The sequence below is a fragment of the Stylophora pistillata genome, chromosome 10 (genome assembly GCF_964205215.1).
Source record: "Stylophora pistillata chromosome 10, jaStyPist1.2, whole genome shotgun sequence".
In the NCBI taxonomy this organism is placed as follows: domain Eukaryota; kingdom Metazoa; phylum Cnidaria; class Anthozoa; order Scleractinia; family Pocilloporidae; genus Stylophora; species Stylophora pistillata.
The window spans coordinates 5,865,387-5,885,756 of record NC_142528.1 but is presented as its reverse complement, the minus strand read 5'-3'; the positions used below and the strand labels follow the sequence as shown (position 1 = coordinate 5,885,756).

At 40.3% G+C, this 20,370-nt stretch overlaps 2 protein-coding genes across 2 annotated transcripts in view; one reads left to right on the top strand and one right to left on the bottom strand.

Moving 5' to 3' along the window:
- LOC111337885 (lipase maturation factor 1-like) overlaps window positions 1-7,268 on the top strand; it is a 14,257-nt gene extending 6,989 nt beyond the window's left edge. Inside the window, exons 7-11 of the mRNA XM_088735058.1 lie at window positions 257-437; window positions 905-1,058; window positions 1,572-1,761; window positions 2,352-2,464; window positions 3,408-7,268. Coding sequence (XP_088591184.1) covers window positions 257-437; window positions 905-1,058; window positions 1,572-1,761; window positions 2,352-2,464; window positions 3,408-3,609 — 840 coding nt within the window. The 3' untranslated portion in view covers window positions 3,610-7,268. The remainder of the gene's footprint in view (window positions 1-256; window positions 438-904; window positions 1,059-1,571; window positions 1,762-2,351; window positions 2,465-3,407) is intronic.
- Window positions 6,268-20,370, bottom strand: LOC111337883 (uncharacterized). The gene is made up of 15 exons (XM_022944262.2): window positions 20,012-20,370; window positions 19,759-19,848; window positions 19,577-19,648; window positions 16,796-17,054; window positions 16,252-16,367; window positions 12,627-15,616; window positions 11,950-12,118; window positions 11,295-11,486; window positions 10,935-11,192; window positions 10,080-10,331; window positions 8,483-9,488; window positions 7,868-8,121; window positions 7,323-7,380; window positions 6,879-6,949; window positions 6,268-6,655 (listed from the first exon to the last, which is right to left on the bottom strand). The coding sequence occupies exons 1-14, from the start codon at window positions 20,162-20,164 to the stop codon at window positions 6,900-6,902; spliced, it is 5,919 nt and encodes a 1,972-aa protein (XP_022799997.2). The 5' UTR covers window positions 20,165-20,370; the 3' UTR covers window positions 6,268-6,655; window positions 6,879-6,899.

Sequence of the window (20,370 nt, the reverse complement as noted above, 5' to 3'; positions counted from 1 at the left end):
TCCCTCCCCTTCTATACTTGTCTGAAGCCCAAATTCTTTTTTATTATTTGTTAACTTGAAGTATTTAAAACTTACTCACTTTGAAAAAATTTTTTTTAGCTTATATTTAAAAACCCTCTGTTTTCTGAATCAAAGTTTGGACTCATGCCATCAAAAATTACAGGATCCACCCCAGGCCATTGAGTTTTATTATGGTCATGGTTATATTTTTGTGCAGGGATTGAGCTAGTTATATTGTTTACTTTTGTAAAGCTAGGTTACTTTGATCATCAGCGGCAACCTGAGTTTCCTAAACTGGCTGACCATTCTTCCCAGTCTGATGTGCTTTGATGACAAAAGCCTGGCTTTCTTGTTCTCGTCATCGTCAGCCAAGAGACAAGTGATTAAAATACGGAAGCTTCAAATGACTGGTTCGACTGCGTCAAAACCTACTTGGGGTATGGTACTAGTGTAAACTGTCTTGAAATAATCAGTGTGTTTTACAAGAAATAGTTGTTAACGCAGTCAAAGTATTGCGTCAAAACTGACGCCAAAACCTACTTGGGGTATGGTACTAGTGTAAACTGTCTTGAAATAATCAGTGTGTTTTACAAGAAATAGTTGTTAACGCAGTCAAAGTATTCTCAACGGCCAATCAGAAGAAAAGGAAAAATACCAACCAATGAGAACTCAAGGTGAAAACTACCAAACTGCCTAAAGCGCGGGAAAATGAGAGCGACCTGAAGTCATGATTGTTTTTAGTTTTGCATCTAATTGGTTGAGAAAGTAGTGCGAGTTTTCTGGACCAACATACGTTGTGAATAGAACGGTCAAAAGTTTGAAAAAATTGCAGAAAAATAATTTCTACGAGGCACTTATCGTTTGTATGTTTATTTGTTTCGTCGCTGCTTGTTTATATTTTTAGGTCTGTGTGTTCGTCGTGTGTTCGAGCTTATGCTTGGAATCGTGATAGCGTATCTTAGTATCCCTGTGGTGCAGAATCTTCTTTCCTCTCGTCAAGCCATGAATACATCGTTTGACTCTTTCAGGATTGTGAACACTTATGGCGCCTTTGGAAGGTAATTTCAGTAATACGAAATTAAAATCTTTGTAAACTAGGAAGTGATTCCATTTAAATCGTTTAGTCTCGAACGAGGAATTAGCGGGCCTTCAGATATCATGGTCTTCGATTTTTGTCTTATATTCATGTATCTTACGTCAATCTCCAACTTTTTTTCTCAATTCGGCAATTAAAAGTAAAAATAATTGATTTCAAAGAGACAGTACTAGTCCAGTGTAATAAACACAAAGGTTTGTGTCAATGCTTTGTTAATGCCCTGATTCGCTCAACCATCCACACGGGCTCTGAGTGTATTCCACTTCCCACTCTTAAGATTTTTTTTTAGCGCTAATTTTTTTTTTACAGCGTTTGTAAACTGAATCGAATTTTCCTGACATCTGATTGACTGGAAGAACAAAAGAAGCCAAACAGACAAACTTAACAGAAAATGGGTTTCTTCATAAACCCAAAAATTTGGTTCCAGCGAGAGTGTTCGATCTACAATATATTAAATCGTGTTTCCTTTCACTAGTGTAACCAAAGAAAGAACTGAAGTGATCTTTCAAGGTACAAGAAACCTGACAATAACACCGGATGAGGAAGGTGGTATCTGGGAAGAATATCAGTTCAAATGCAAACCAGGTGACCCCCGCAGGCGGCCTTGTCTGATTTCGCCATATCACTACAGACTGGACTGGCTTATGTGGTTTGCAGCTTTTCAGGTTTGTGCTAGTAATGGCCCGCCTTGTAAGAACTTATAAAAGTTCGAAGCGAGCTACATAGAAGACGCTAACGTTTCCAATAGCGGAAAAAAAAAAAAGGCTATATATTAAGAGGAAGTTTTTTTTCTACTTCAAACGGGAACCGGCCAACTGCATGGAAAGCTTGGTAAAATGTAGACTCGATTACCAGCCACTGTTCGGGAACCGGAGCCCGCGGGGAAGAACGAAAAAGACCGGACTCGAGAGAGCGGCGGAAATCGAGCCTATGTAAAATGCTGGGGTTAACCCGCGACAGTCTGGCATTCCATCGAAGGACGGGGAGGGGGGGGGGAGGGAGGGGTAGTAAAACTCCCAGGGGCGTCAAGCTAGAGAAACTGGAACGAGCTCCGACAGGATGGGTCACTTAGCTCCAATGCAGACTTTACTCCCTTATTTGCTTTGTTTTAGATTTACTTCGTTCTGTGATTGGTCCAGAAAACTCTCACCACTCTCTCAACCAATTGTTATTGGCTGGTATTTTCGTTTTATTCTGATTGGTCGCTTGAATTTTCCCGTGGTTGTTTTCACTTTGAGTTCTTTATGTTTTTCAGAACTTTCAGTACAACCCGTGGCTAATACACCTGGCGGCTAAACTTCTTGTTAACGATGAACAGGCCACTTCACTAATAGCACACAACCCATTTTTTAACGGTACACCTCCACAGTAAGTATCCCATAGAGATGCTATCACTGTTGTTGTTTAATTGTTGTATTATGATCGTCATTAGAGAGATTTAGCACCGCGTTTACGTGAAACGGCAAACGTCAGCTTGTCCTTTCCCGTGTCACGTAAAATAGCACGAACCGTACTGCTTTCGCTTCGCGTGAGGTGACGTCATGTTAGATTTGAAGGCGCCTCCGTATGACCTAAGGGAATAGTTTTGATGCACTTTTTCTGGAAATTAACTTCTACTTTGGGAGAGAAAAAGTGAAGAAAATCTTAAGTACACGGCAAACGCGAAACAGGTTACTTTCACGTTGAAACGGCAAAGCGCAACCGGCAAACGTGAAAAAGGGCGGGGAAAACGTGGTAACGTGGTCACTCTTGCCGTTCACGTTTCACCTAAACGCGGTGCTAAATCTCTCTAATGTCCTTTTCCTCACCCTTTACCTCGCCTTACTGTTTTCTGCATTGTTTTCGTCCCGACCTATACTAGCGCATTTTTAAAACGCGTACGACTTGTTCAGCAGTCCATGGCCCAACAAGCTCACATTGGCGTTTGTCATCTTCCCAATCGCATCCTTTCGTCACCTACTCGATTCGTGAGCCTTACACGACTCTGTTCAGACGTTAGACTCAATCCCGGTCTCTCAAGTTTTCATCCTTCACAACACAGTGTGAAATTTTTGCGATTACATAATTTGTCTTCAGTTTTTTGCTACCTTCGAATAATAATTATGTGAGGGATTGGGGACAAGCTGCCTTCGAATAATTACGTGAGGGGTTGAGGACGAGCCTTGACCCAGACTACTCTATATATTGTTGGTAAAACCGTGTCTGTCGCACAATGGCCCAGCGTTCTCCCACGTCAACCATCACAGGTTGCACTTTTTTGGTTTGTAGAACACAAAACTCCATTTATTTTTATTTTTTCTCATCTTGTTAGTGTTATTCGTGGTGAACACTACCTATATAAATTCACAAGAATTGACAGCGAAGAAGCACGTTCTGGATTCTGGTGGAAACGCAGGAGAATTGGGCCATACTTTCCACCAGTAACAATCAATTCACGAGCTGTTAGAGACTACTTGCAATCTCACGGATGGAGGGTGCCGAAACCAAAGAACAACAATTCCCGAAAAACGTGACTCTAACAGAAATTTATACAATTTATCGATTACCATGAATCTGGTATACGATCTTTATGGTGGGTCAAGCTTTAAAATAATTTGCACATGCGCATTCCGCAGTAAGATCAGAATTTCCCAGAGAATTTGCGACTTTTTTTTTCAGCATCTCTTTGTCATGATTTATGGAAACTAGTTAAACAAGGACCCTGACTATAAAAGGGATAGCTCCTCCCCCGTCTTGTAACGCAATCTTTGCTTCCATGGCTAATCGAAGATGGCTGACTAATGGAAGGTGAAGGGGGAAAAAGAGATTTGTACACGAAGACCGATATCCTTGTCTTGTTTCAATTGATTTCCACTTGAAAATGTTTTTATTGACGATTAAAAAGGGACGAATGGAGAAATACTGATCTTCATTTGCAAAACTCAAAAAATTAGGCTATCGCAATTTGAATTTCGCGCTCCTAACGGCTCCTCCTATCGCGAGATGGTCGTACTGGCCCTCTGACTCCCCTCTGTTTGCCTCAACTTCTTGAGCCGTCGATATCATTGACTAGAGGATCTCAGTAGTGTGACATGCTCAGAGAGAGTGGTTTTCATGTACATATATGTACATTTGTGTACATGTAAGTAAATGTGTGTACGTGTATGTTGCGACATAACTCGTCTTCCACTTCGAATTGATCCATTTTACGGTTGCTACGGTCGCGCACTAACTAGTCTTTAGCTTTAAAATTGCATTTTATTTTGCCATGGCGGATTTTCCATCAAAAAAAGCCAAAATAGCGGCGCGAGGTCTGCGAGTCCGAGTCTACGAGTCCAGTTATACACTGGAGCTGGCGGTCGAGCCCAGAATGGAAGAGCGATTGGAAAGCGTGAAGACAAGAATTCAGCGGTTGAAGGAACACCTTCATTTAGCGAGTCGAACACCGATGGCAAATATTATTTTGATGGAACGACTCTTAGACTTATTCGAATGGTCTGAACAAAGAGGTATGGTAAGTGAAAGTCACTCCTCTTTGTTTACATCTTGCTCGTTCGCTCAGGCTTCTTATCTCGCCAGCGACGCGGCCACCCAAACCGACATAAACGGGTCCAATTTTTTTATCGCACGATTTGAGTTATGGGGAGAAAAAGCCTCAAAAAAGGAAAAAAAATAGAGCGAAGTTCGAGAATAGGTCCCTTTGAAAGGAACATAGTTTTCTAAGTATTTTGACACGGCACTATGTAGGATATTTTTTGCCTGAACATTTTAGACGCGCGTTGCAACGAGAAGCCTATTTCACTAGCTACTTATGAAAAGGTCGAGGTTTTCAATAGTTCTTGAGGCCCGTTCAGGCAATATAGCCGATGATAGTTTGTTTTCCATCGGATTTCAGTCAACCAGACATGTTTCCAATCCGTGACCGAAATTATTTTATATGAGCACCCACGGGATTCGTATTTCAACACCACATATTCCGTTGGAGAAACTGCGCGCGATTCAAATAAAAATTCTATCCAACGTGATCTCTTGTTTAATTGCAGAGGAGTTCTTTTATAAGTGTCACATGAAATCCCGTAGACAAAACGTCGAAGAAACTAACCACTTTATTACAACAATACAAAACCGGTATGAGAAGAGGATTTTTGTGAAAGATAATAAAGGTCATAAAAGCTAGTCCTCACCGCTAGCCCTCTGACCGTTTGCCTTCCTTACAGAAATGACATCGCAAGCGGGTGTACATTCCGTGGAGCCAACTGAGTGGAGCCGATCATCTTTTCTTTGCCGTAAATGAAAATGGCAAAATTCGTAGAAGTTTGAGATATGCACTGGCTGCAAGTGACCTTTCGGTTACAATAGTTTTGCCGATATCGCACGGTCACGGACTGGTTGATGTCGACAGTTCGGTGTCAGGGGTGAAATGACTGACGGCTTGCCCAGGGCAAGTGTCCTTTTATAGTCAGGGTCCTTGTTTAACGTATTCAACAAAATTTGCGAGTAAAGCCCCGTCTACACGAGCAATTTTTATGAGGCAACTGTATGTGGCAATTCAGTTTATTTGCCCGTGTTGATGGCTCGACAAATATTTGTTAATTTGCGTCAGTAATAATTTTGCACAGCGGAGATGCTCATGGAAAGGATAAAAGCAAGATGGCGAAAGTCAAGACGTGCCAGACGTGTTGCAGCTTTTGGCGCGTTTGTCACATTTTATGTGGCGTCTCATCTACACGGACAATTTTTAAATACCACATAAAAACTAACACGCCAGCTTTTCAGCAAATGCAGTTGTCACATAAAAATTGGTCATTTTTCATCATCTACACGGGAAAATAAAAATTGCCATATAAAAATTGCTCGTGTAGACGGGGCTTTACTGAGACATGAAGATTACTTGGATGTAAGATTTGTTCTGCGTCAGATATTTCGCCTAAACGGGGGTAAACGGAAATGATGTGACTTTGAACGACAGCGACGCTGCAACAGGTTACAGTACCGTCTCCGCCTCGAGCGAAGGTTTTTAATCATTCAGTCGCTAAAAGAACACCTCGTCGTATGAGAGCCAATGAAATAAAAAGGAGTAAAAAGTTAAAAATACTGTCAAACCAACCCCTTCCCCTCCATTTGAACGTCGGTAACAAAAAGTATGCAGTTGTTTGAAAAACGCAGTCTGGTGTAAGCGGGTGACCACAGAATACGAGTAAATAAGTTTATTCACTAAACTCAAGCGCCGGTGAACCTAAACGAAATACTTAAATTGAAACGGTTCCCGCAAGAATCTCTCAATACACGGAACCTTATAAAAATAGCTATTATATTATCATTACCAAAATACCTTTCGACTGACTAACTGTAGACTGAAATAGCTCACTCCTAAGTGACATTTTGTACTGTTTTCAAAAATTCCGACTTTCCGTTACAAGAAACTCGTATACAAATTATTAAGTATCTCATCGTTTAAGGGAGAGTCCTTAGTTTTACATACATTTGTAGTCTTCTTCCTGTACATAATTACACTGTATTTCAAATTTATAATATTTGTTTTTGTTGAGCAAAAAAGTGCTTGAGGATGAGGAATTGTCACTGAAAATAAAATGAAAGAGAAATACTTAACAAATATGTTTTCAAATGAAATACAACAAAAAGCATCGAAATCAATTAATGGCTAAAAAAGGCAAAACAAGGTTAGCTGCCCAACAGGTTGCCCAGGGCGAGAAGTAAATATGTTTAAAATAAAGACGAAGGAACAGACAGACACTGAGACTAAAACATGAACCGACCCCAAAGCTCTTTCATTCAAAATTACCTCGACGAGAATTGATTTCCATCACGGCTTTCTCTGTCCAGTCTTCTCATCTTTATCTTTAAACTTGGAAGCTACAGAAAAAAAGGAAAAGAACACTAGTTATTTCCTGTTTCCCACTATTTACTGGTTTATTAACTTTACTACGTATCATAACTTAAGATATTTGCTACTGCCACTGTTTTGTCGTTGTTGCTGTTCTCAAGCTGAGACAGGACGCTTTCATGCTAGTCTGCGCTAAAGGTAACACGTAAATGCTTGGAAATGAATCAGACAGTCTGATCAAAGTGAAAACAGCAAGCGCGGGAAAATAGGATCTCTTTCGGATTTAATTACCTTAAAATCTCACTTGAAAGTGTTTTTAAATAGTTAATCAAGTTCTCTTTCATTCTCTCCCCCACTCGGTCATCACTTCCAATTTCGCAGACAAAAGAGCCAGATACCTACCTACGGTTTGATACAAGGCCACTCGAGCTGCTACTGAGCCCATATTTGGTGCTTCAACCTAAAAAAAAAAAAAAAAAAAAACAGACAAAAGGATTAGTATAAGTGCGGTTACTCAGCTTGCATGGCATTAAGGAGGAACGAATTGGCGCTACGGGCTGACATTCGTTTACCAAGCCGCACTGTTTGAGTCAGGGTCACCTCCTCGGTGGAAGTTTCTCACTCAGTTCCAACTTTACAGCACTTTAACGGCTCAAGAAAGCCGTCATTATGAGCAAAACACAAACATAACAGTTTTTAGTTACCGTAAGCTTTGATACAATCAGCTGTAAATGTTCCCGAAACAGAATCAGATAAATAGTTGCTCAAGTAATAGAGAGCAAGAATGTTTAAAACTCAATGAAAGCGACAAAACAACGAGGTCACCACTTTTCCAAGTTTTGGTGATAACAGAAACGAATGGACTGAAGTACATAGAACAACCGTATACAACGCCCACTCAAACGTCCTCAAAGAAATTCCATGAGAAGTAGACTTTTCATGCTCACCCCTTTAGAGAGTTGCCTTGTAAATAATTTCCCCTTGCCAACATCATGCTTTCCTACCCCTCCCTCGGACGCCTGCCTTGCAAGTGGTCCCCCTGACGCTTTCTTCCACACAGGATCTGAGTCCGACTTGTTTTCCGAGGACACTTTTCTCAGAGGCACTTTGGTAGGCGGGGAGCAGGAGTCCTGAGCTGGAGTGGTGCGGCTGTACGAAAAACCTGATGGGAAGGAATCTGAAACAGGGCGCCGTGATTCTCCTGGAAGAGAAAAGGCCCAAAAATCCACGCTCATTCATGAATTGTCCCTGTCTAGCGAATTGGTTGGTTAAATCTAGACCATCAAACGCCGAGACATTAAATGACGAACAAGGGAAGAGAAATCAGATAACACACTCTGTGTGTGTGTGCGTCCGTGCGTGCGTGTGTGTGTGCGTGCGTGCGTGTGTCTGTGTGTGTACAACAGCTTCAACTGACACTACGATCATGCAAAAACAGTCTTCAAACAGTGATGTATTTCGTGCAAAGTTAAAAAAATACTAAGAAAAAGGTGATGCATAAGGAAAAGGAAATATTTTCGTTTTCGAGATGCCACACTATTCTGAACTAAAAAATCCCTTACCATAGGCTTTTCTTCTCTCTGTAACCTCTGCTGCTTTCTCTTCTTTGGCAGCCAAAGCAGTGCGCAACTCCTCCAACTCCTTCTTCTGTTTCTCAACAGTAAACTTAAGCTTAATATGCTCCGAACGTTGTTCATCGTACATCCGTTTATAATCGTCGTCTACTAATCCGAAAGAGATCGAGTGTTCGGATTTGCGTCGTTCCAGCATCCGAACCTTGGTCCGGTGGGATCGAACATCTTCGCTGTGCTTTTGGATTTCTTCGTCCAATCTCTGACGAAGACTTTTTATCTCTTCTTTGTGTCTTCGCCTTTTTACCTCAAGAAGAGTTTCCTGCTCCTCCACTTTAAGCTCTAACTCTTTAATTCTTTGATCTTTTTGTTGCAAATCAAATGAAGTGGCACGCGCATGGCTGCTCCCTACGGTGACCACTCGCTGTTCACTTTTGACGTTCTCAAATTCCTTCTCGTGTCGTCGTTTTAATTCCTGAACAGATGCGTCTCTTTCCAGTTTCAAATCCTCTAACTCTTTCTCATGCTCTAGTTTTTGTTCCTCAATAACATCCTCTAAGCTCTTAATTTTCAATCTTAAACTCTCGATACTTTGCATTTCCTCCTCGCCGAGCTTTTGTTTATACATATTGATCTCCGCCAGGTGCGTATTTTCCATTTCCTCTATTTTCAAATCAAGTTCTTCGATTTCCAGCCGCAGGCTGTCGTTCTCAGAGGACAGGGTTTCCCAGTCCCCCAGCTGGCATTTCTCTTCCTTTTCTCGTTCAAAGGCATCTTTGTACATTTGTATTTCCTTTTGGTATTTACGGTCAATAACTTCCATTTCTTTTTGCATTTGGTAAATCTTTATGCTCATCTCTTCGGTTCGTCTCAGTCCAAACATGGTGGCGGCTTCGGATTTTTTCAAGCTTTTTTCTAAATCAGATTTTTCCTTCTTAGCTTGTTTGTTGGTGGTTTCGATCGCCTTTTCCAAACTGGCGATTTTCGCGCCAGCTTCCTGTAAAGAAAATCGTTAAAATTACTCAAAAGATGCACATAAAATAAGGCTTCGTAACTTCTTATTTCTTTCAAACAAGTGTGACAAATAGTCCCTGTTACACTCCTTAATTGGTTTTGTCACGCAACACACCTTGTCCCATCCTTCTCTATCGTTGAGAAAACGCGTGACGGAAAAACGGCTGGGAAGTAAACTAATGCAACAAAGGGACGGCGAGAGATGGTTGTGCGAACGCTGCGAAATGCAAAAGAAATCGTGCGAAGAGGGAAGAGTTGATCGAGGAAGTAGAGAGCAGAGTATATAGAGAAAATTTCGCGAACGTACGACCCATCAGGACGGAAACATTTTTCTCTATTCCTCGACGAGAGTGAAAAACCGAAACCACCGAACATTCGGATCCATAAACAATGACGTGCTAGTCTCGAAAATGACCATGTAAGAAAATAAGTCGCGTTCTTGTGAGGTTCAAAACCTTAACCTACACCCTGGGCGAAAAAGCTGTTTTCCTTAACTTTTAAGATGTTGTGGACAACAAGTTCTCAAATCAAAGCCACAAGGTCACAATCAAAAAACGAAACAAGGGTACCAGACCTCTAAGGAGAGCTGCGTTCCTCCATGGGCGATGGTGTTGTTTATAGTCTGAGAATCTGGTTGATTTGCTCCAACTGGGGGTAAATTACCACTCCGAGCCACTTGAAGAGCTACCAACATGTCGGCCTTCAGCAAGTTCACTTCCTCGTGGTGTTTAGTGTCCTTTTGCTGCAGTTGTTTGTGGAACTCCTCCTGGCACGACAACAACTCGGCCTCCAATTGCTTGACTCTCTTTTTAAGCTGGGAGTCATTCTGCACACAAAGTACAAACCATTAGAATAAACTAAGATTTTTCTTTCCCCGAAAAAAGTTTGAGTTGATAGCTGCCCTATTTTTTTCAGTGCTTTGTTCAAAATTGAAGCCGTTGACGGTAAACTGTCCGCTAATGTCCCAAGAGATCATTTCATAAATTCGCGAAATTTTTCTTTCTGACGAAGTAATAACATTGTCCAAAGAAAACAACAAGCTGAGCGCTTTTAACCCTTTTACACCTAAACATCAGTTTGCATCATTGCATCATTTGCATCAGTGCTTTGATCAAAATTGAAGCCGTTGACGGTAAACTATCCGCTAATGTCCCAATAGATCATTTCATAAATTCACGAAATTTCTCCTTGTTTTAGCACCTTAAGAAATACATGGAGAAAAGTATGGAGAATACTCCATACTATTCTCCATGTATTTCCTAAGGCGCTAAAACAAGGAGAAATTGTTTTACAATCAAGAACTTCTTTAGTTGGTGATCATTTCCTTTATTCTCCTGAACTTAATGTTTGATTTAGGGGTGATATTGTAAGGAGAAATTAAATGCCAGTCGCTCTTAGGGATCAAAGGGAAAGAGTCATCTCACATTACCTCTGGTTCTCCGTTGATAGAAGCAGCTGGAACTGTCTTCAATCCCTTCGCCTCCGTCAAGGCTTCTTCGTGTTCTTCTTGCAGCTTAGCGATCTTCTCCTCGTATTCTTGCTGCATCTTGGCTAGTTCTTCGGGCAGGTCTTCAAGAAGGCGCGGAGACGCTGCTCTGCCATGATCGGCGTATTTTTCCGATCTAATTGCCTGGATCACCGTCATCATGTCATTTCGCGTTTGCTCGATGTCTCGTTGTTGTTTTTCCTATTAACGAAGAGATGAACAAAGTAAGGTTACGTGAACCGGGAATTTGAAGAAAGCTAGCCGCTAACTTTACCCCGTACGTCTTTTAACAAACTGATTTACCCTTTCAGCTTTGAGTTCCTCGTTGTATTTTCGGCTGAGTTCTTCTGTTTCTTGTTCCAGTTCATTGATTCTGTTCTTCAGCTGCTGGACATTAGAGTCATCCTTAGCTGGGGAAGGTGCTGCTCCTAGCGACGCCTGCAGAACAACAGCCATGTCGCGTTTGAGTTGTTCCAGTTCTTCCCCGTGTTGAACCTAAAGAAAAAAGGGATCGTGTGAATAACAATCACAGTAAAGTGCTAAAAATGGTATGACTTCGAAAAAAAAATAGACAGTCGAAGCCTACATGTGGCTTCTGATATAGCACAATGTTTATGGTATTAATAATAACTTGAAGCTGTAGAGGGTAGGGTTGCAGAATATTTGCCTCACGTGCAAAACAGAAAACCTGCCCCATATAATTATGAATACTCTGCTCCAAAACGTTGAAAATAAAATACTAACAAGAGATTAGGATATATATATTTTTTAACTTAAACATGCTGAGTTGAGTTTGTTTTATGCTAGGCCACAGTTTTAAGCCATAACTACCATATCAAGGTTAACTGCAGATGAGTGAACCATCACGTTACATGGCCTCCACCCTCGAAGGCTTGGGGCGAGGCGGAAGGGGACAGTAGAATTGAAGGGGCCGAGGAAAAATGTTAGTAAAACAAACCTTGAGATTCTCAATCTCCTCCATGTATTTCTGGCTCATGTTCTCCATCTCAACCTGAAGTTGAACCACTTCTGTCTGTAGCCCATCCACACCGTCTCCGCTACTCCGCTTGAGCTTGTCCATCTCCCGAGAATGACTTTTTTTAAGTGTCTCCATTTGACTTTCATATCTAACAAATTAATTACATTCACTACACGTGCTAAGCACTTGCCTCTGAAAGGACTAGAAAAAAGAAGGGTGGGGAGAGGGCAAGTCTCTTTTGAGGGGGTTTGGGGATGAGCACAGCTATCAGCACCACAGCTCTAGGTGAAAAGAAATACCTCTTTCTCGTCTTATTTTCTCTTCCCCAAGCTTTGAATTGAAGGCAGAGCAAAATAAGAAAGGAAAATACCAATGATTTCTCCTATCTATAGCTGACTTAACAGAGTACTGCGAAGACCGACCGATTTTTGCTGATGATCAACGATGGAAGCGAGCTTTCGGAACGTGGGTAGGAATGGTGAATCAGTGTATCAGTAATCGTCCTCAAATCATCTAAAAGGGTAGCCGTGGAAGTATTGAAACCTTAATGGTTATATATCTCCTAAAGCAGGTCCCTCAGAGTCCAATCACACATAAAGCGTAAAGTGAGCTTGTGTTATCAACAAAACAAAAACAACTAATGAGAATTTGTCTACCTTTCTGTCATTTCTTTCATCTCGTCTTCCACTTCCTTAACTCTGGCCGCCATGTCTTCGTCAGTTTCTTGAATCACTTCTCGAGCACTGGTCTCCAAGATGGCTTCCCGTCTCGCATTCGCTAGTTCCTTCTTGTGTTGAGCCCGTAGTTTTTCCAACTCCTGATGATGCGCAGCCTTCAACTCGCTGATGTCCGATTGAAGAGTTATCACACGGGAAGTCAGCCGCAATTTCAACTCGTCGGCTTCTGAATTTGCTGCTCCGGAGACTTGCAGAGCCTCCTCATTCAACTTCCTCATCTCATTTACGTGCGAGTCTCTTTCCGAACTCAGCTCTTCGGCGAATTTTCTCTTTGAGTCTTCAAGTTCTGTCTGGAGTTGCTTCACTCGAGTGGATTCTAGTTCTCGTCTTATCTCGCAAGAAGATAACCTTTCTTCCACGCTAACGCTATCATTCAAAACTTCTTGGTTTTTATTTCCTTCACCCTCAACGCTTTTGATCTCTTCAACCATTTGAGTTACACGCGCCCTTTCGTCATCCAATTGTCGCTCGAGCTCTTTAGCATTCTCTCTTTCCTCGCCTACAGCCAGCTCCAACTCTTTAATGTACCTCATAGACAGTTCCATAACGTCTAAAATACTGTATTTTTCCTTGTCTAAATCTTTGGCCTTGTTTACCAAACTTTCTCGCGTTATATTAAGCTCTATCTCTGTTTGGGTAAGATTGTTTTCAACACCTTCAATCCACTCAGCTGTTTCTTGTTCTACGGCGAGCCTTCTCGCTAACTCTTCAGCAAGTTCGATGACTTTCTCCTCGCTCGCAATAAGTTTAGAATTTTTGTCCTTAGCAAAATCTTCGTACCTCTTTATTTTTTCCTCTGCCTCTGTCAATTTCTCCCTCACCTTGTCAACTTGGTCATCGTCTTCTTTTTTACTTTTCTGGAGCTCAGCAGCAAGAAGTTTTTCTTCAACTTCGAAATCCTCCAGTTTTTCTTCGGCAACGGCCAACTTTTCCCTACTGTTCTCCAGTTCCTCTTGTAGTTCTCGAATTTTCTTTTCCAGATCAGCCGATTTCTTTGAACCAAACTCTCTATCCTTTAATTCGTAATTTCTCAATTTTTCTTCGCACTCGGCGATTCTCTCGCAAGCGATGGACAGAGAAGATTCTATTTCAGAGAGTTTATCTTCTTTTTCTTTCAACTCCGATTCGAGCTCATCTATTTGCCTTTCTGCGTCCTCTCTGTACACCATCAGATTTGTTGCCTTCTTAAGTTCTTCAAGTTCATTCTCCTTTACCTTCGACTCATTTCGTTCAGATTCCAAAGCGTTTTGAACCTCTTCTAACTGCTCTTCAAGTTCTTGAAGTCTGAGTTTTTCTCGGTTTAATTTAATCTCCATTTCATCTTGTTTCGCCTCCTCCTCCTTCTTCACCTCTCGTTCTCTTCGAGAACTACGCCTCTCTACTTCTTTCAATTCACCTTCTTTAATTTTTAAAAGACGCTCTAATTCGCGCACATGATTTCTGTCCGTCTCTGCATTTACATTTTTGGATTCCTTCTCTGCTAATTTTGTCTCCAGTTCATCAATTTTGTCCTTGTAAATTGACACCTCCTCCTCCAAACCCACAATACGTTCTTTCACATCCCATCTTTCACCTTCGTCGGTTTCATTCTCAGTTTGAAGGAATATCTCCCGTTCCATACTTTCTGTGAGTTCACTTTCCACAGTTTGAAGCCTTTCCTCTAATTCTCTGTTTTTCTCGACTACATCCGCGTTTCTATCCTCTAACTTTCTCAGCTCCTTTCGCAAAGAATCCAGTTCAGCGTCCCGCTTTTTCAAATCTTCCTTAATTTTGCTACTTTCGACTCGTAAACTTTCACTCTCCCTTTGTTGTACTTTCAAATGATCCTTAAGACGATCAGTTTCTTTGTTAGCCGACCTAACACTCGTCTCACTATCACTCTGATCTGAAGAACTCTCCGCTGAAGCAAGAACTGATTTTAATTTATCAATCTCCTCGACAAACGAGACACCATTACTAGTTCTTTTCTCGTCACCTTTGGTTTTCGGAATCGCCGACGTTAGTCCAGTTTCCATAGGTGTTTCTCTAAACGGTACAACGTTTTCAGAGGCGACTCGTTCCTTCGCTCTTTTTAAAAGTTCGACGACTTCCTTAGAAAGCCCATCCTTTTTCCTTTCATCCGATAGCAACTCAAGCTCTGAAAACAATTTGTTGTTCTCTTCCTCGACTTTAAGCCGTCTTTCTTTTTCGTATTCAAGTTCTAAGTTTCTGTTTACAAGTTGATTTTCGGTCTCTGCAAGCTTTCTCTCACTGTTACTCAGTTTCGACTCCAATTCCTGCAACAAAGACCGTGTGTACTTTGCGACCTTCGACCGACTTTCGTTCGCTTTCTCGAGTTCTCTTGTCTTCACTAGTAACTCGCGTTCATTTTGCTTTAGTCTCTGCATAAGAGCAGAAAGTTTAGATTCAAGATCCTTGCCTTCATTTCCACTGGCCTCAGTTTTCAAACTAAACACTTGATCACTCTCCGGTTCTTCGCCAGTTACAATAAGTTTTTCCTTCCCACTTCCTGAGATATTTTTTACAGAAGTAAGTTCATTTTTCAGCGATTCAATATTCGCCCTGTGAATGCCAATAACACTATTAGCTTCCTGCAAGTCCGCTTTGGCCTCGGCGAGTTCTTTAGCATGAATCGACAGCTTGCCTTTATGCTGCTGAAGAAGTTTCTCTTTCTCTTCCATCTGTTGTTTCAAATCATTCATTTTAGTTCTGGCCTCGAGCAGTTCTTTCTCCTGAAACAGCAGTGCCTTTTGATAGTCGCGGCACTGTGAGTGCTCCTTCTCCAATTCTTTTATTCTGCTCACTTTTGTCTTTAGTTCCAACTCTAAAATGTGCGTTGAATCCTTCTGCCTAACAGATAACACGCTCTGTTCCCTCAAGCGTTTGTTTTCATCTTTCAGTTTCTCTAGCTGCAATTGAATAAAGAGAAAAGATTAACCAAAAAAAAAAAAAAACCAATAGAATAGGTTTGGTCAATAGCAGAAGAATAAACGCATTAATTTGGTTTCCTACAAATGCAGCGAAAAGGTACAATACTACATGCTTCTACATGCAAACGTTTATCCCACTTTAATTTAAGACCAAAGACACTCAGAAATCAAAACCTTCCAGCTTGTTGTACAACCAGCCAAAACAGGTTGCCAAATTGACGAGTTTCATAGTAGATTTCGTTGCCATAATTTCTTTCATTTGTCCTAGAAATTTCTTCTTGTCGCAAATGATCTGAGATGGTTCTGGTTTAGCTTTAATTTTAATTAATTAATCATTAAATTGGTCTACAAAACTCGCTTCATCCTCCAAGCCAATCAGACACAAAACAAAAACCAATTGTGCCTTGGTTGACCGCCTATTCCCGCCTTTTTGATGGGTTGCCTGTTTTACATTGAGCGATCATAAGCTAATGATGATGTTACCCTTTTTTACGATTGGCCACTGTGTTTCCTTTGGTTTTGGACTTTTGGCATTTGAATTTATGTTGAAAACTGCCCTATGTAAACCAAACTGATCACAGGTTAGAGCACAGACAGAGTAAGGCTTCACCCACCGATGTTTGCTGTTCTTCATTGCCAGTGGGGCTTCTTTTACTAAGAGGGGTTGTGCTCACTTTGGATACTGAGGATTTACCAAAGCTTGGAGCACGTCCGAGGCTTGTTGATGTACCTGACAAAATGGGATAATAGAAGACTTTTAATACAGAACCAACCAACTTTTACCCATGTATACAGGTGCTGATCAACAAGTATTTTCCATGTTCGGGGCTCGACACTAACTTTTCAACTTACTAGCCAAGTGGCTAGTGACATCTTAGAGGACAATTTCAGTTTGTTTACTAGCAAACTGGCTAGTGGAAATTGAAAACCACTTTCCGAAACTGAATTTCTACTAGTCTGTGACTAGTGGGCTACTGTTAGTGTTGAGTCCTGGTTAGTTTTCTTTAGTGGAAAGATGCACTATGACAGTTACAAATTAAGGATTGCCTCCCCCCCCCCTCAAAAAAAAAATTCTTGAGGCAATGCTGACCGCTGAACTTTTTACCAGAATATGAGTAAAATACAATTTTTAAACTTGCAATGAATGACTTGACTCACTTTGCACAAACACATCTGACTCAACAGAACTACTGCTTGAGCTTCTGCGTGGAATAAATGCTTGAGATGCTTGGACAAAAGGCTTGAGTACTCGTGACCAGTTGTCTAGCTCTAAGCGATTTTCTGCCTTCAGATAATAGGTGGATTTTCCCAACTTCAATCCAATGGAAAAAGGCTCTCCAGTATCTGCTTCACCAATAAACATTCCACTACAAAAGTCCAGATTAATATTTCCATCAAGTCGATCTGTTGAGGAGCCCTGTCAAAATAAAAAATGTCAGAAAGAACACACTAAATGACTCTGTATAAATCTGGAAATAATATGTCAACTGTGCAGACTTCTGCAAAATTAACATAACATTAAATCCTTTGACATTTGCCCTCCCTATAAAAAAAATCTATGTGAAGATAAAAATGCTAGAAAAGGAAGCCCCACTCATTAATTTTTTTAACCATGGCAAGGTATATTGTTTTAATAGTAAAGCATTGATGCCCACAAAGGAGCATAAGTTGTATATCAATATACTTATTCCTTCTTTGACTTTTGACTTGAAAACATTTTTCCAAAGTTAACACAATCACATAACAGAGACAAGGATGGTATAAATGTGCAAAGTCAGACCAGAGTAATCAAGCTGGACCAATACTGTACACCTTTTTTCTGTCTCGATTCTACTCCGTGTAACAAAGGTATGGTGAGCGAGCATTTATTCAATGATTTTCATGCATTAAAGTTGTCCATAAAGACTGAGCACAATTCAAGCAATTTAAAAGCATCTTACATAAACGTGATAGATGTGGGCAGTGCTTGCTATATGGGCAAAACATCTAAACCCTCTAACTCCCAATTCAAGGTCTGATTGTTAATTCTCCCTTCTGGCTACTTCAAATTTCCTTGTAAATCAGTTACAAGAATTTGGCAGTAGATCAAGGTTACAACTTCTACCTGATAAGTTTGAGTATTCTTATTACCTGTTTACTATATAATGTATAGATAATATTGGAAACATTACATGTTAGTCACATCTGAAAGTTTAAGGGTTTAATATATTTTCATAATTAACGATTATTCGCCAAAGGTGAGGTGAATATCATCGAATAATCCCAGAGACGAAGTCGAGGGGATTATTCATGGGGATTATGCATGGAGCGGTTTATACAGCATCATATAAGGAACCACTCGACCAATCAGATTGCTGGAAACTCTTTGCTCAGCTCTGAAATTATACTAAATGAGTTTATAAAACAATCTAGCAAAAATTAGCTTAATTAGGGTTTGGGAGAACATTACAATAATCAGCTGCAATAGATGCATGTACATGGTTGAAGCAAACAAGCCAAGTTACTACAGTGTACTTTCAGACCACACACTTTCAGTATTTTATGAATCTCACAAAAATGTTTGGAATCAAAAATAGAAAAAAATGTGTCTGCTCCTATCACAAAGACAACACATCTAGAATTAAAAATAATTTATAAGAATGAAATAAAAATAAATTCTCAAACTAGATGCTTAGTTATCAGCACAGAATAACACACACACACAAAGGATCACACAAATCTCAAAACCATTAGCAAAGAAAATTATTGTCTCCATCTTTAAACCTTTACACTGTCTGAAATTAAAGGTGCTGAAGGGTGATCTGCTGTTATCCTCTTGTAATCTGGTGTTAAAAGGTACTAGCAAAAAAAAAAAAATCCAGGTTTCCTCTCCGGGAGGTAAAATTTTCTCATAATAAAGAATGCACTGGTAATATTACAAGGAGAGAGTGAGTGTGTGTGAAAAAATGTGAACGCGACATTCAATTCATACTAACAAGAGATAATCGGTGCAAATTCCTTCTGAAGCTCAAGTCTCCACTGCAAAATATTGCCTATTTTATGATCAAATAAATGAATGCTCAAATTATGCAACACACACAAAATAGCAAGAAGACATGGGATCACAAGGGATCGTATCTCGCAAGGTTAACATCGTTGACATGGATTACTCACAACAATTAATAAAAAAAAAAGAAGGCAAAGAACTTGTAGAATGGTTCTTCAGTGCAGACCCAAATAAAACGCTAAATAGTCTTTAAAATAAGTAAACAGTGCAATATTACTAAAGATATTCTCTCCCCAGAGGGCAAATGAAACAATTTGATTAACTAGATACCCGAAAGGGAACAACCGAAATGATATTTAGCTTAGGGTAAATCAACACCGATCGCAGTGCAAAGGACTTAAAAGGCTTTGTGGGATGTTTACAAAGTGCTTCTCCCGTTACAAAGTTTGAAAACTGAGAAGAATCTGACATACTTCAGCTTCCAGGATTATCAGTAAAGATGTGATTATGCAAAAGTGATCGCATAACTACAGATTCATCCTTCAAAAGATCACTGATGTATTAGAAAACATCTTTATTAAAATATTAAAGGTTACTGTGTCAAAATACTTTACGGGCAGCAAATATTTACGTTAAGCGATGGACATATATCGATCCAGCGGATTCAATTTGCATGTGGGAAACAATTTATAAACAAAATATTTTTCGCTGTTGATTTCAATAGGTGATTACAAACAAAGCCCTTCGCAAAATTATTCCCGCAATGTTCGAAAACAATCTACCATCGTTCTTTCGCCGTTATACAAGGGACCGAGATGCAGACAATGGCCGCAAAATAGCTATATTGACGAGGAATGTGCTCGATTTCTCTCGAGTTAAATATATTAGTCGGTGTAGTTAACACTGGACAAATACCACGTTAATTTCAGCTATGTAAAAACTAATTTTCCTACCTTCTGTTCATCATAGAAAAAAAAGTCGAGTGTCCCCGTAGAATTAAGAACAAACCAGCGCTTGTTCCATCGCTGAAAATAAGAAAAAACGATAAAATAAGCCATTAAAAAATAGGGCATCCTACGTTGACGAAAATAGCTAACAAAAATTCACAAACGGAGCAAAGGATATTGCAACTTACCGAAGGACTAACTCTTCCCTTGTCAAGGGATTCATGAGTTGTTATACAGAGGACGCCAGATTTTACCACGGTTCTGATCCTTGGATAAACCTAACATCAATGTAAAGAATATTCATGATTAAAATCGTGAACTACGACTTAACAACGAAATCGTTGCTAGCGCAAGTTAAAGCAGAACCCTCAAGAAAGCGACCATAACATAGGCAATAGACGGTTGCTATCCGAACTGAGTCAAACAATCAAACATTGCTACCTTTTGAGTTGAATTTCTCCTTGTGATACTTGAAAAGGAGGGATCTTGGCTGAAAGCTGAAGAATTGTGTGCTTCCTGTAGCTTGAAACAGTTTTGACACTTACTCTTGTTGAATACATTTGGCTGAAAGTTTCTGCAAGCACGATCAGCCATAGCAGAGCGTAGATCGCTGTTATTTCTGTTTCATTCTTGGTCGAAATCAGACGCCCACGCCTTTTTTCGGCTACCTTCTTCCACAGATCGAATGGTGAAGAAGGTAAGGTTGTAAAATTCCAACTAAAAAGCCCTTTGTGGGGATTCGGAGAGAGTTAAAGAAATTGTAATACCTCTACAAACGACGCCCCGGGTTTGATTCTTTT

Coding starts and splice junctions, on each gene's coding strand:
- LOC111337883 (XM_022944262.2), bottom strand. CDS start 20,164: ATGGCTGATCGTGCTTGCAGAAACTTTCAGCCAAATGTATTCAACAAG. Junction 15,617..16,251: donor ATGAAGAACAGCAAACATCG/GTGGGTGAAGCC, acceptor ATTCAATTGCAG/CTAGAGAAACTGAAAGATGA. Junction 11,487..11,949: donor AGGAGATTGAGAATCTCAAG/GTTTGTTTTACT, acceptor TTTTTTCTTTAG/GTTCAACACGGGGAAGAACT.